Source organism: Cotesia glomerata, linkage group LG2 (assembly GCF_020080835.1).
Source record: "Cotesia glomerata isolate CgM1 linkage group LG2, MPM_Cglom_v2.3, whole genome shotgun sequence".
Classification (NCBI taxonomy): Eukaryota; Metazoa; Arthropoda; class Insecta; order Hymenoptera; family Braconidae; genus Cotesia; species Cotesia glomerata.
The window spans coordinates 4354107-4366891 of record NC_058159.1 but is presented as its reverse complement, the minus strand read 5'-3'; the positions used below and the strand labels follow the sequence as shown (position 1 = coordinate 4366891).

Sequence of the window (12785 nt, the reverse complement as noted above, 5' to 3'; positions counted from 1 at the left end):
CATTACAATTTAATAATTAATTTTATAAAAATTTTTCAGTAATTGCTAAAAAATATCAAAATTTAAATTTAAAATTTTAAAATAATAAAAAAAAAAGCTTTGTTATCGACAGAATTAATTTATTGGTTCATTAGTTGACAGGTAGGGAGCGCGGTTGTTACTTTCTATGTTTACATCTTTGTTTATATTTTTCTGTCGAATACTCGCAAATTTTTAACAATTTTCCAGGTAAATAAACAAATGGTTTGCATGTAATTAATAAAGTTACTAATTTATAACTTGATCAAGTTTTAAGTTTGCTGAAACACTGGCGCACTATTCATAGTAGTAAAAATAGTGGATATATAGTAGCTGACATTTTTGTCAACTAATGTACGTACGGAAAAAAAAGAATTCGAAAAAACGTAAATTAAATATTTTTGGGTTTATTTTTTCGTTGGGTTTTTTTTTTTCATTATTGACTGCTTTGTTTAAAAATAAAAAATCAAAATACTGATAATTATTAGAGCAAGTTTCTTATAAGTAAGTGTTACATTATTACTAGAAAAAGAATACTTACACATCAATAACTTTTTTACTACATATTATTCTTGAAATTTGTAAAAGTTTTTAGTATTTTTATAAGGAAAAAATTTAAAGATTATTAAAAAAATTTTAACTTTGCTAAGTATGATCAAGAAAAAAATTTTTTAAGTTTAAAAATTACCAAAAAATTATAGAGTATCATACGCCCGTGATGAAACTCATACAAGCTGTCAAGTTAAATGTATTTTATAATAAAATATTTATTTTGATAAACATAATATTAAAAATTGCATGTTTTAAAAACAAGAATTTAAAAATGATATTTTAAAAAACAAATATTGAACATTTTATATATTTTTTTAAGTATGCGAAAATTTAACCTAAAAATTTGAGTAAAGTCAATAAATTTTTGACCACACAAAAAACAAATTTCTTGCGCCAAGAAAATTTTAAGGAAAACGAAAGTTATTTTGGAGCAAGAAAAAATTTTCTTGGCTCAAGAAATTTTGATTTAATTCAAGAAATTTTCAACCTTCCTTAATATTTTCTTGAGCCAAGAAAATTTACACTCCATCACTGATAGATTGATTTCTTAGTATTTAAAAAGATTTCTTAGATACTAAGAAATATTATAAATCCCTGATTAAAAAAAGAGATTTGAAACGATTCGAAATGGCTCAAAGCGATTAAAGAAGATTCAACTTGAAAAATATATAGATATCCATTTTTGAATCGTTTTAAATCTTTTTTTTTAATAAGGGATACTAAGAGATATTTCTTAAATAGTAAGAAATATTTTTGAAATACTTAGAAATGATGTTTATTTATATAAATCCTTCTATCAGTGCAGTCAAGAATTTTTTTTTCAATGTATAAAAAATGTATGGTCACTTGAAATATTAATTAATAAAATTTTTTTTCAGATAGAGTGCTACTTCTCAGAGTCTAATGAGTTAAAAACTCCCAAAAATCCCAGTGAAAAATAAACACAAACATGGCGGACTCAGAATCTCTGGATAACGTAAACTTTATGATAAAACAAGCCATATCAAAATCAGACGTTGAAACGGTTCGAGAAATAATAAACCAGTACGGCTGTTCTTATTGTCCAGAATGGGACGATGGAGCGAATTTACTCTGCTACGCAATAGAGTTCGGAGAACAGGAAATAGTCGAGCTGCTGATAAAAAACGGAGCTAAAATAAACTGCGAGCCTTCAATCTACGGTGCTCCACTCAACGAGGCTATTTTATCCGGAGACAATAAGATGGTGAAGATGTTTTTGGAAAACGGAGCGGACATTGACTTGATTCTTCCGAAGTACAGCAATGAAAAAGAATTGCTGCTGACTGCTATTGAGAACAAAGCCGTAGAGATTGTTAAGATTCTCTTGCAAAGGGGAATCCTCGAGAGTAATGATCAGAACTTTGATAAGCGTACACCATTGGAAGTTGCTGTTTTTACAAAGCAACGTGACATATCAAAGCCACATGAGATATCGTTGCAACGCGACATAGTCGAGCTGCTGTTAGAGTATGGAGCTGATATTAACGAGAAGAATGGACACTTGCTGTATCGCGCTCTTACTGGGTACAATCACGAGGAAAATAACGTTCAGATGTTATTAGATTACGGAGTAGATGTGAATAGAGTAGACGAGGAAGGGAAAAGTCCTTTGTATCTGGCGCTAGAAAATAACAAGCCGCCGAATATTATTAGAATGCTTTTAGAGGCTAATGCGGATGTTAACCAAAATGAGTATGGAGAACCATTTTTGTTTGCGATATTAAATTTTGAGGAAATTGATGCAGTCTGCCATGATTATTACAGAATAGTTGTTGAGATGATGATAAGACACATGATAAAAATGAAAAGTCTCAATTTGTTTTTATCCGAAGAAAATTTGAGGCTGCTTGATGAAGTCGAGTCGATATCCGCGTACAAAACTCGCTGCGAAATAGAAATGCGTGATTTACCGCTTAAAAAACTGCCTAATTGTACCACTTCATGTTACGATATCTTGACTAAAGACATAAACACCCTGAGTGCTTACACAAGAAACAGAAATATTACAGTACCAATAATGCTTTCAAAGAATTTTATTAATTACTTTCCAATTTACGGGCCTTCGATTCAAGACAACATAAAAAAAGGAATGACAAGAAGATGGCTATTGGATAGGTGTGCTGAATTATTAAAGAGAAATAAAACTTGTTGTATTAATATTCTACCATTTGATGTTATTTATGGCATAATAGAGTATCTAGACAAACGCGACCTGCTAAATATTCTCAAGACTAATCTAATTACGATTTTGTAGATTTAACAAGTTCTTGTCTTTGCTGTATTTAATTATCTAACATTCTCAGCTGAATATACGAATTGTAAATACAAATTTAATTGACTAATAGAAAATTATAATTAATTTATGTACAATATCTACAATATTTGGAATTATTTTACCGATTACTTTTGTATCTTTTATAAATTTTAAAATAAATAATTTATTTAAATTTGTTGTGCAAGTATATAAAAAATACTGATTCAATTTTAATTGATTTTTATACATTGATATTGGTATTGAGTATTGTAATAAATGGATATCTTCAAATAATAAGTTTATTGATAAATTAAATTCATTTTTATTTTAAAGATGATCCTGCAGTGCCTAGTAAAATTTTAAATATTTTAAATAGTTTAATATCAAGTTATAAAATTTTTTTCTGAATATTTATGATACTGAAATTAGCATGAAAATTAATTTAGAAGACACTCAATAATTTTAAGAATTTTTATAACAAATAAATTGTAGCAAAAAAAATTGACAGGTAGAAATTAAAAAAATTTTTAAATATAATTTTTTGGAACAAATTTGTTTGTTAAAAAAAATTAAAAAATGGTCAAGTGACAGCTAACTTTAATGTCATGAAATTAGCAGACAACTGTCATTTTTAACTTTTACAACAAATAAATTACTGATATGCTGAAATTAGCTGACATATGATGATTTTTAGGATTTTTTTTTTTTTGAAATTAATTATTATAAAAATAAATTTGTAAAAATTCAACTTTTAGATGTGTCAAAAGTTTATGACACTGAAGTTGACAGACATTAGCAATTTTTTTAGAAATTTAAAACAATAAAATTATTATAAAATAAATTAAATAAAAAAATTCCACATGTGAAAATTTAAAAAAATTATAAGTGGAAATTTTTAGAAGCATTTTTTTATTGTAATTGATTGATTATAGAATTTAAAAAAATTGACAGCTTTTTGCTAACTTTAGTATCATAAAAATTTATTGTTGTAATTTTTTGAAAATTTTTTTTTTTTTTTGTAGTAATTTATTTGATGTAAAAATCACAAAAATGACAGATGTCGGTTGACTTCAGTTTCATAAATTACTACTAAGAAAACATTTGTTAAAAAATTACACATCAATAATTTTTATCAAAATTAGTTTAGCCGACATCTAAAAATTTTTGAGAATTTTTTTTTATTGAAAAAATTATTACAAAAAAAAAATTTCATTTGTAAAAAACTTTAAAAACTGTAAGTGCAATTTTTACAAAATATTTTTTTGTTCTAATTTAATTGTTGAAAAAAAAAAAAACCAAAAAATTAAAAACGTCGGCTAACTTTAGTATTATTAATTTTTTGACTTATTTATAAGTCGAATTTTTTTTTTTAAATTCATTTGTTGAAAAAATTCCTAAAAATCATCATGTCAGCTAGCTTCAGTATAACTAAATTATTATAAAAAAATTTCAGATTTAGAAATTGAAAAAAAATTACCAGTGGAAATTTTTTGGAAATATTTTTTTAGTAATTTATTTGGAATGAAAACTTAAAAAATTATTAAATTAAATTATAAACCGAATTTTTGAGACATCTGTCAGCCACTGAGCGAACTAGTACAAATGTTTGAATTCCTACAAGTGGTGACCTCAGGCAAATTCTCATGGAATTGTTTGAGCGATCTAGTTTTTTATTAAGCCAAAAGTCAAAAGAACTATTTAACTCTAATAAGATTTAAAATATTAATATAAATGTCTTCTGGCCAATCAGATATAATTTAAAAATTACAACTTCAATTAAGAATAGTTTTAATTAAATAAAGTATGCGTTGAGCCTCCATATCTCTCATCTACATTTACAATTTGCAACGAACGGCTAAATGATCTAATTCAGCTGAAGCCTAAAAATTAAAAAAGTGAAAAAGTTACTCTTATGGCCATAAGAGTTCGTCTATTCTCCATGGATACAAGTAACTAAAAAAATAGTCTTTTTATTTATTATTTACTTTTTAAATTAATTAAATAGACGGTTTATTAAAAAATTAGAGGTGCATTGGTGTTGATAAAAATGATAAAAAAAAAAAATTGAATAATATTTTTTTTAAATAAAATATTAAAATGATAATTTGTTAATTTTAGATCAATCAAAAATGAGACAAGTGACAAATGTTAAGGACTTTCATCATTCTTATTAGCTGGGTGCTAATAATTAATTGATGTACAATGATTGATAGTATGCGCTGGTCTGACCATAATTATCCAATTGTTAATTTAACTGTCAAATAATTTGATATTTGATTAGTTGTCGCAAACAATTGATGTTTTGCTGGAACATTTATTTAAAATGAAGTTGTAGCGCTGTAAAAATAACATAAATAAAATTTCTGTCGATTACTCATCATGCTTTTGATATGTTACATTTGGTAAGTTTCATAAACTCCAATTGAGTTTAATTAATCCTTTAAATGTCAGTGCAGAATTTTCTATTTAATTTTTATTATTTTTATAAAAATAAATTTAGCAGATATTTAATCATTTTTAGAATCTTTTTTTTAAATAAATTATGGCAAAAAAAATTAGAAAAAAAAATTGACATGTAGAAATTTTAAAAAATAAAAAATGCAATTATTTAAAAGTAATTTTTTTTAACAAATTCGTTAAAATTTTCAACAATTTTATATTTTTTTTTATTAATTAAATTAGAACAAAAAAAATATTTTTCCAAAATTGCATGTATAATTTTTAAAACTTTCTACGTGTGGATTTTTTTTAAATAATTTTTTCAATAAAAAAAATTCTAAAAATTTTTAGATGTCGGCTAGCTTTATTGTCATATTATTTATTCTAAAATTGTTTAATTAATTTTATTTATGATAATTAATAATTCAATTATTTATACTGAGTATATTAATTTAATATATGACTAAATAATTTAATTAATTAATAATATAAGTATTTATTTTTCAGATTAAAAAAAGCATGGGTTGTGTTAATAGCCGTACAGATATAAATGATCTGCACCCGAATATATTTCAAGTAATGAATGTTGATGATTTGGGCAATCTCATCACTCCAGGAAGGCTAGAAGTTACTGAAACAGATATTGTACTCTATCAGAGAGGAAGACAGCCAGTTAAATGGCCATTAAAGTGTTTGAGAAGATACGGTTATGACTCTGAAATTTTTAGTTTTGAGTCGGGCAGAAGATGTTCCACTGGCCCGGGTATTTATGCATTTAAGTGTCGGAGAGCAGACCAATTATTTAATCTTGTACAAACAAATATACAGGTATTTTTATATAGTTTATTAAATATAAATATTTCATAAAAGCAAATTAATAATAATAATAAAAATAACCAACAGGCTTGTAATAATGGCGAAGATGCAATATCTCGTGACCTCTCAACCCCTTCATATTCCGGTCCAACGATAACACGTACGACAATACCAAATGAGCCGAATTACCTCGATCCAACACCGCTAAGGCCTAACGGTCGTGTGAATCTTCGGTTTTCACACAGTCAGCCGAATGAAGTTGGAAGATTAGGAAGTGTAGGCAGTAGCAGTGGCCCAATGTCACCACAAGGAACGATGAGTTCTCCATCTCCACCTCCTATGATGTTGCCACCACCTCCTCCTGTTCCACAACCTTATCCGTCCGCTTTGTACGTCAACGATGATGTTTTGTCGTCAATGGCTATGGAGTTGGAGCACAACAATAACAAAAGTTTACGAAAAATGCAAAGGTATTGTGTGTTAACATTATTTTTTATTAATTATTTTTATCTATACATTATTTTTATTTTTTATGCATTCGAAAATGCTCTATTTTTAGCTACATAATTGAGAAATTACCTTTTATCTTGTGAAATATTGACATTTTTAAAGAAATAAGCTCATCCCGATGTTACACTAATCGAGACCTTTCATTTGAGTACCCACATCAATTTTTCATATATTTATATATTATATATATATATCTATGTATATATGAAAAACATATCAAAATGCATGTGGGTACTCAAATGAAAGCTCTTGATGAGTGTAACGTCGGGATGAGCTTATATCTTTAAAAATGTCAATAGTTAAGAAAGTACAGTGCAATTTAACATAAGTAAGAAATAACCTTTTATCTTGTGAAGTATTGATATTTTTAAAGATATAAGCTCATCCCGATGTTACACTCATCAAACCCTTTCATTTGAGTACCCACATCAATTTTTCATATATTTATATATATTATATATATTAGGGTGTGCCAAAATGTAACTCCCGTGGAGAACCTTTTAAAATTGGAATTTTTAGTTCCGCTTTTAACAGGGGCTGCGTTTGGGCATTTCCTGATATATTTTGGTGTGAGACAATGTATTTGATTTTCATAGAATTTTTTAACAGAAACTTAGTTTGGGTATTTCCGGTAAAAATTCAAAATTTGGCCGGAAGTGCCCAATTAAATCTCCTGTTAAAAATCCTATAAATAATCAAATGAATTCTCTCAACCCGAAATATCTCAGGAAATGCCCAAACACAGCTGCTGTTAAAAGTGGAACTCAAAATTCCAATTTTAAAAGGTTCTCCACGGAAGTTACATTTTGGCACACCCTAATATATATGTATATATGAAAAATATATGAAAATGCATGTGGATACTCAAATGAAAGCTCTTGATGAGTGTAACGTCGGAGTGAGCTTATATCTTTAAAAATGTCAATAGTTAAGGAAGTACAGTGCAACTCAACATAATTAAGAAAGGACCTTTTCTTTTATTTTATCTTGTAAAATATTGACATTTTTAAAGATATAAGCTCACCCCGACATTACACTCATCAAGTCCTTTTATTTGAGTACCCACATGCATTTTATATATATATATATATATATATATATATATATATAAATATATGAAAAATTGATGTGGGTACTTAAATGAAAGGTCTTGATGAGTGTAACGTCGGGATGAGCTTATATCTTTAAATACGTCAATAGTTAAGGAAGTATAGTGCAATTTAACAAAAGTCATTATTTAGTTAAGCAAAATTTTATTTATTTATAGTCCACAATTCTCGACAGTCACATAGTGACTGCAGGTTGCTAGTTATTATTATTATTATTATTATTATTATTGTTATTTTATTTGTAGATCTTGTACTGTAAGCAGTACAACTTCGAGTAGTGGTTTTACATCGGATACAATAGGAATGTTGAATCAAGAAGTACATAATCACAATCGACCGCCACCATTGCCAATGGCCACATATATGAATGTAGATTTAAGCAATGACGTCAGTCCACTCTCGCCTTCACATAGTAATTCTATTTCAACACCATTAAAAGAAGACATAAGTGAGACAGATAATTCACGACATGCCTATATGAATATAAACCCCAGTCAAGAAAATATTATCGAGTGTTCAAATAATCAACGCACACGACTGCCGACATTGCCAATAGTACCACTGTCTCTTCCAACAGATTGGGATGATAATAATTCCCGTCACTGTTATGCCAATCTCGAGCCCAAAGAGATTGATAATTTGCGTAATAAATTCACTGGAGTCTCTACGAATAATGATAATAAATTGACAACCTTACCACCTACTTCGCCTGTTGAAGCAACACGGGAAGTTAATTACGCTGTATTGGATCTGGATCAAAATAGTATGTCTGTTCCATCGGTTTCTGATATCGCTGCTGCTACTGGAACCACAGCTAGTTCTACTACCACTACTACCACTAACGCTGCTCCATCGCCGCCAGAATCCCCTAATAAACTCCAAAAAGGATACGCGACCATTGATTTCAATAAAACAGCAGCGTTATCGCATTCTGTTAATCCAAATGGCGTGAATGATAATGAAGGATCCAGAAAAACACGACATAATTCAACTATCAACGACTTAGCAACTCCGTCAAGACAAAGCTCTTCGATAAGTGAGTGATTTCATATCTTCCGTTTTATTTTTTTTATATTACATTTTTATTAGGGGACCTTCTGGTAAAAATTTTGTTTAATTCATACAACATAAATTCTGTCGAATTTTTATGTAATTTTAAATTTGTTAATTTTAATATTTATTATATCTTGAATATTACCAGTGACATGTCGCGTTACAGGTGCCATAAGGGCGTATAATAAAAATCCTATTTTTTTTCTAAGTCCAAAATAAATTTTTAGTTTAAACAAAAATTTTTTTTTGCATATCGGCACAGAAAGAACAAGATGACACTGGATATCATCCCAGATTAAACTCAGTGATATCTGTAGTGATAAAAAATTTCAGATAGTAGCTAAAAAAATCCAGATTATATTGCGTGTTCTCTGGATTATACTAAATATTAAAAATAAAAAAAAATTTCTTTTCGTGAATCAACGTATTTTTGTATGAAACGTGCAGAAATGCTAAAAAAAAATTTTCTCCGAACTAAAAATTTTTTTTGGACTTGAAAAAAAAAATTGAATTTTTATTATACGCCCTTATGGCATTCGAGGTGCGTCTATATATTATTAAAGATATTTATTGACATACTTAAATTTGTACATCAGTTCTTGCAATTGCACGATTGTAAGTGCTATTGTAATTAAATGTATAATACGTTTGCAATTCCTCGCGAGTTTTGCTTAATTGTATCAAATATTGTTTGTTATTATAAATTTATATAATTTTTAGATGTTTTAGTTATTGTTTTATTTTCTTAGGTAAAAAATTTTTATTAAAAAACCTAAATAAATATGTTATGCGTACTCGAGGTGGGTCCCGGGAGCTACCTCAGGTAAATTTTTTAATTTAACTTGAGAATTGGTTAAAAAAGAAAATGATTTTTATCAGAGGGTCTCCTTGGAAAAATAAATTTTCTAATCGAGAATTCGAAGGATCTCGATTATTCAACGAAATGATCTTATAATGGTATTATTATGCCTGCACAATTAAACTATAAGAAAAAGATCTGATAATATGAGAAAATTATATAACTGATAGATTGTGTAAAACGAAAATGCACGTTATTGGTATATATAAATAAATAAATAAATAAATATATATTTAAATAGCTGTTGCAAAGTGTATGGAAGGTAGCTTGTTCATTCAAATGAAACATTTTTGAATGCTAATAACATAAATTTTTGAAGAAGTTAAATTGTATGTGTTTAAAGGACAAAGGTATAAATGTATAGTATTTTTTATTAATTTGGGTAATGAAAAACATAAAGAAAAAGAATATTTAAAAAAAAAATCATGTGCCTGTAGTAATTACATGTTTGTAAAATTTTTCCTCAATTGTGGAGAAACAAAAATGATAATATAATAATAAATTGTATAAATTAAGGCACATTACTAAGACAGTTGTAGCTTGACCGACTAAATTTGTGAAATGGTTTTAAGCTTTCACTGTTATGTTGGATTTATGTACACTTATATTTAAAATGCATTTTCGTTATAACAATTGTTACACATTCAAATATGTTATTTACAAGATTTAAATATTCGCAGCTATTTTTTTTTTTTAATTTAACTAATTTTTAAATGAGACAAATATATATTTAGATATATAAAGACATTTGTATGATAGCTTTATTGTAAAAACGCAGTGTTGTATACGTAATTTTAAACCTAGATTATCAGGTTACAAGAATCGTGTGAAATTTCTTTTATGGGGTCATTATTATTTCACACTTGCTTAAGATTTTTTATTATAAGCTATTCGGCTGCTCAATTTCAAAACACAGTAACTAATGTTTAAAAATTTTTTTCAATTTTTCTTATTGAAAAAAAGTTTGCCCGCCAAATTGATGACAAATTTAATTTATGAACAGAAAATACTTGAATATAAATATTTTTAAGAAAAAATACTTGAAATTAAGATCTAAAAGTTATAAAAAAATGCAGCAATACTAAAAAAAATCAAGTATAAAAATTTCCCAGTTACTGTGTTTTAAAATTGGGCAGCCGTATTATCTAATGAAAGAAAAATTTTAAACTCAATTAAATATTTTTTTAATTTATTACAAAAAAAAATTAAATTTTTTAGCTAATAATTTTCAGTGTTTTAAAATTATTTTTTTGATTCATGTAAATAAAGTAATTCATTACATAATTATCTTTGTTTACGAATCAACAGATAAGACTAGAATCGAAGGTCATTGATTTAAAAATTCCATTCAGTTTTGTCAGTTATCGTAAAGAAAAAAACTATAAATTAAAGCTAAGAAAATAATGCTCAAGATTAATGAGAATATAAAATAAATGTATTGAAAAATTTTTTCTGTAAATAATAATTGCCCCTCGATTTTCTAGGATTAAAATAAAAGACGAAGTAATTGGTGCCAAAAATGAAATATTTCATAAAAAATTTTATAGAATAAAAAATATAAACGAAAAGTCTATTATTGTTGAGATATAACACATTGATATTAAAAAAAAAAAACAAAGTTGAATGTTAAATTATGTTCTATGTAAGAAAAAAATGATCTAAGTTTTTTACAAACGTACTAAAATTACGGAAATAATAATAATAATTATAGAAAATTGTTGTAAATCATAATCTTCCATTTTGACGAACACTCACGTCAGTCTGATTATATTTATTTAAACGATGTGATTATATATAATTGTTTTTAATTCCGACTTTAAGTTAACACGAACATGAACGAAAACATAAAACAAGAACCAAATGATTAATTTAAAAGATAAATAAAATATTAAGATATGTGAAAACAATTGCAATTGCAATTGATCCAGATTTTTAATTCACTTCTTTAATTTACAATCATTTAAAATACCAAATATTTTTTATTTATTTATCTATTGAGGCAATTACGGTGAGCTGAAATTACAAATTTAAGATTACGGAATTATGTTCCATATTTATAATTAATGTTAATTAACTAAAATATAACAATTAATTTATTGACGTATTTAAAAAATATGTTAAAAATTTATTATTCAAATTAAGTTTAAATATTTTTATATTGATAATTTTTCTTCTATTCCTGTGGATAAAAATCACACAAAAAACTAATTACCTTGTAGAATTAGTAACGATTTATTAAATTATAAAATTGTTTATATTAAAATTTTAAGCGTTGCAAAAATGAAAATAATTATATATATGTATATTATACTTACAATTAGTACATATAATAAAAAAAACGCACGAATAGTAGTTGACAAAAATAAAATTGCATTGTAAGTTGAATGTATCGTGCAATAATTTTAAGAATTTGTAAATAATGTGTGGCGCAATGTATTTTGTATCAAGCGAGACTGCAAAAATATATTATTTGCAGTAACTGTATCCAATGGCTGTGAAATGTCATTTGCCACAAATGTTATGTTTCAATTTAAAAACAAAAATTTATTGGGCGTTTTAAACTAAATCAACCACTTTTAAGTTTATTATTTTATTATTAAAAAAAAAAAGTGGAAGATTCTGTCTATCAATGCTCTCAAATTTACAACATTCAAAAGTACATAAAAGACCTAACAATGACATCACATCATCGATTAATTAAGTATAAAACAAAAAAATTATTAATATAAACAAAGAGACAGCGATAATCACATATTACATATATATATATATTTTAAGATTATATAGAGCATTAGAGGCAAATATTTTATTTTTCTATGAGGAAAATTTCTCATGGTTGATCTTAAACATATATATAATAATGATAAGTAAATTGTATGAGTGTTAAACTTAAATTAAGGGGGAAATATGTGTGGAAAGACTTTTTCATGCTGAATTTTTATTTATTTTTTTAAGGTATGAAAATTAATGTTATTTATTGAAACTATCAGGTTATTTTATACATATATTTATATTTTTTCATATTTTACAAAAATATAACTTAAAAAGTAGCGGAGATATTAGCTGATACACATCGTAGGTTGTCTTCCTACTTAGCAGTTGGTATGCACTATAAAAGCCACAATTTTTATCTGAAATTAATGGCACGGAAAAA

At 26.4% G+C, this 12785-nt stretch overlaps 2 protein-coding genes across 4 annotated transcripts; both read left to right on the top strand.

Annotated features, from left to right (window-relative positions):
• Positions 1–139: 139 nt before the first annotated feature.
• On the top strand, positions 140–3005 carry LOC123259112 (putative ankyrin repeat protein RF_0381). Of its 2 annotated transcripts, none has more exons than XM_044719377.1 (2): positions 140–228; positions 1449–3005. In XM_044719377.1, the coding sequence occupies exon 2, from the start codon at positions 1520–1522 to the stop codon at positions 2843–2845; it is 1326 nt and encodes a 441-aa protein (XP_044575312.1). In that variant the 5' UTR covers positions 140–228; positions 1449–1519; the 3' UTR covers positions 2846–3005. The 2 variants fall into 2 exon arrangements, with proteins under 2 accessions (XP_044575312.1, XP_044575313.1); XM_044719378.1 differs by lacking the exon at positions 140–228 and adding an exon at positions 250–522.
• A 1536-nt stretch (positions 3006–4541) lies between these two features.
• On the top strand, positions 4542–9014 carry LOC123259222 (fibroblast growth factor receptor substrate 2). 2 transcript variants are annotated; one of them, XM_044719562.1, is made up of 5 exons: positions 4542–4794; positions 4964–5247; positions 5792–6112; positions 6188–6570; positions 7965–9014. In XM_044719562.1, the coding sequence occupies exons 2-5, from the start codon at positions 5236–5238 to the stop codon at positions 8761–8763; spliced, it is 1515 nt and encodes a 504-aa protein (XP_044575497.1). In that variant the 5' UTR covers positions 4542–4794; positions 4964–5235; the 3' UTR covers positions 8764–9014. The 2 variants fall into 2 exon arrangements, with proteins under 2 accessions (XP_044575497.1, XP_044575498.1); XM_044719563.1 differs by having other exon boundaries at positions 4542–4872.
• The last annotated feature ends 3771 nt before the right edge of the window (positions 9015–12785 follow it).

Coding starts and splice junctions, on each gene's coding strand:
- LOC123259112 (XM_044719377.1), top strand. CDS start 1,520: ATGGCGGACTCAGAATCTCTGGATAACGTAAACTTTATGATAAAACAA.
- LOC123259222 (XM_044719562.1), top strand. Junction 6,113..6,187: donor TTGTACAAACAAATATACAG/GTATTTTTATAT, acceptor AATAACCAACAG/GCTTGTAATAATGGCGAAGA. Junction 6,571..7,964: donor AGTTTACGAAAAATGCAAAG/GTATTGTGTGTT, acceptor TTTTATTTGTAG/ATCTTGTACTGTAAGCAGTA.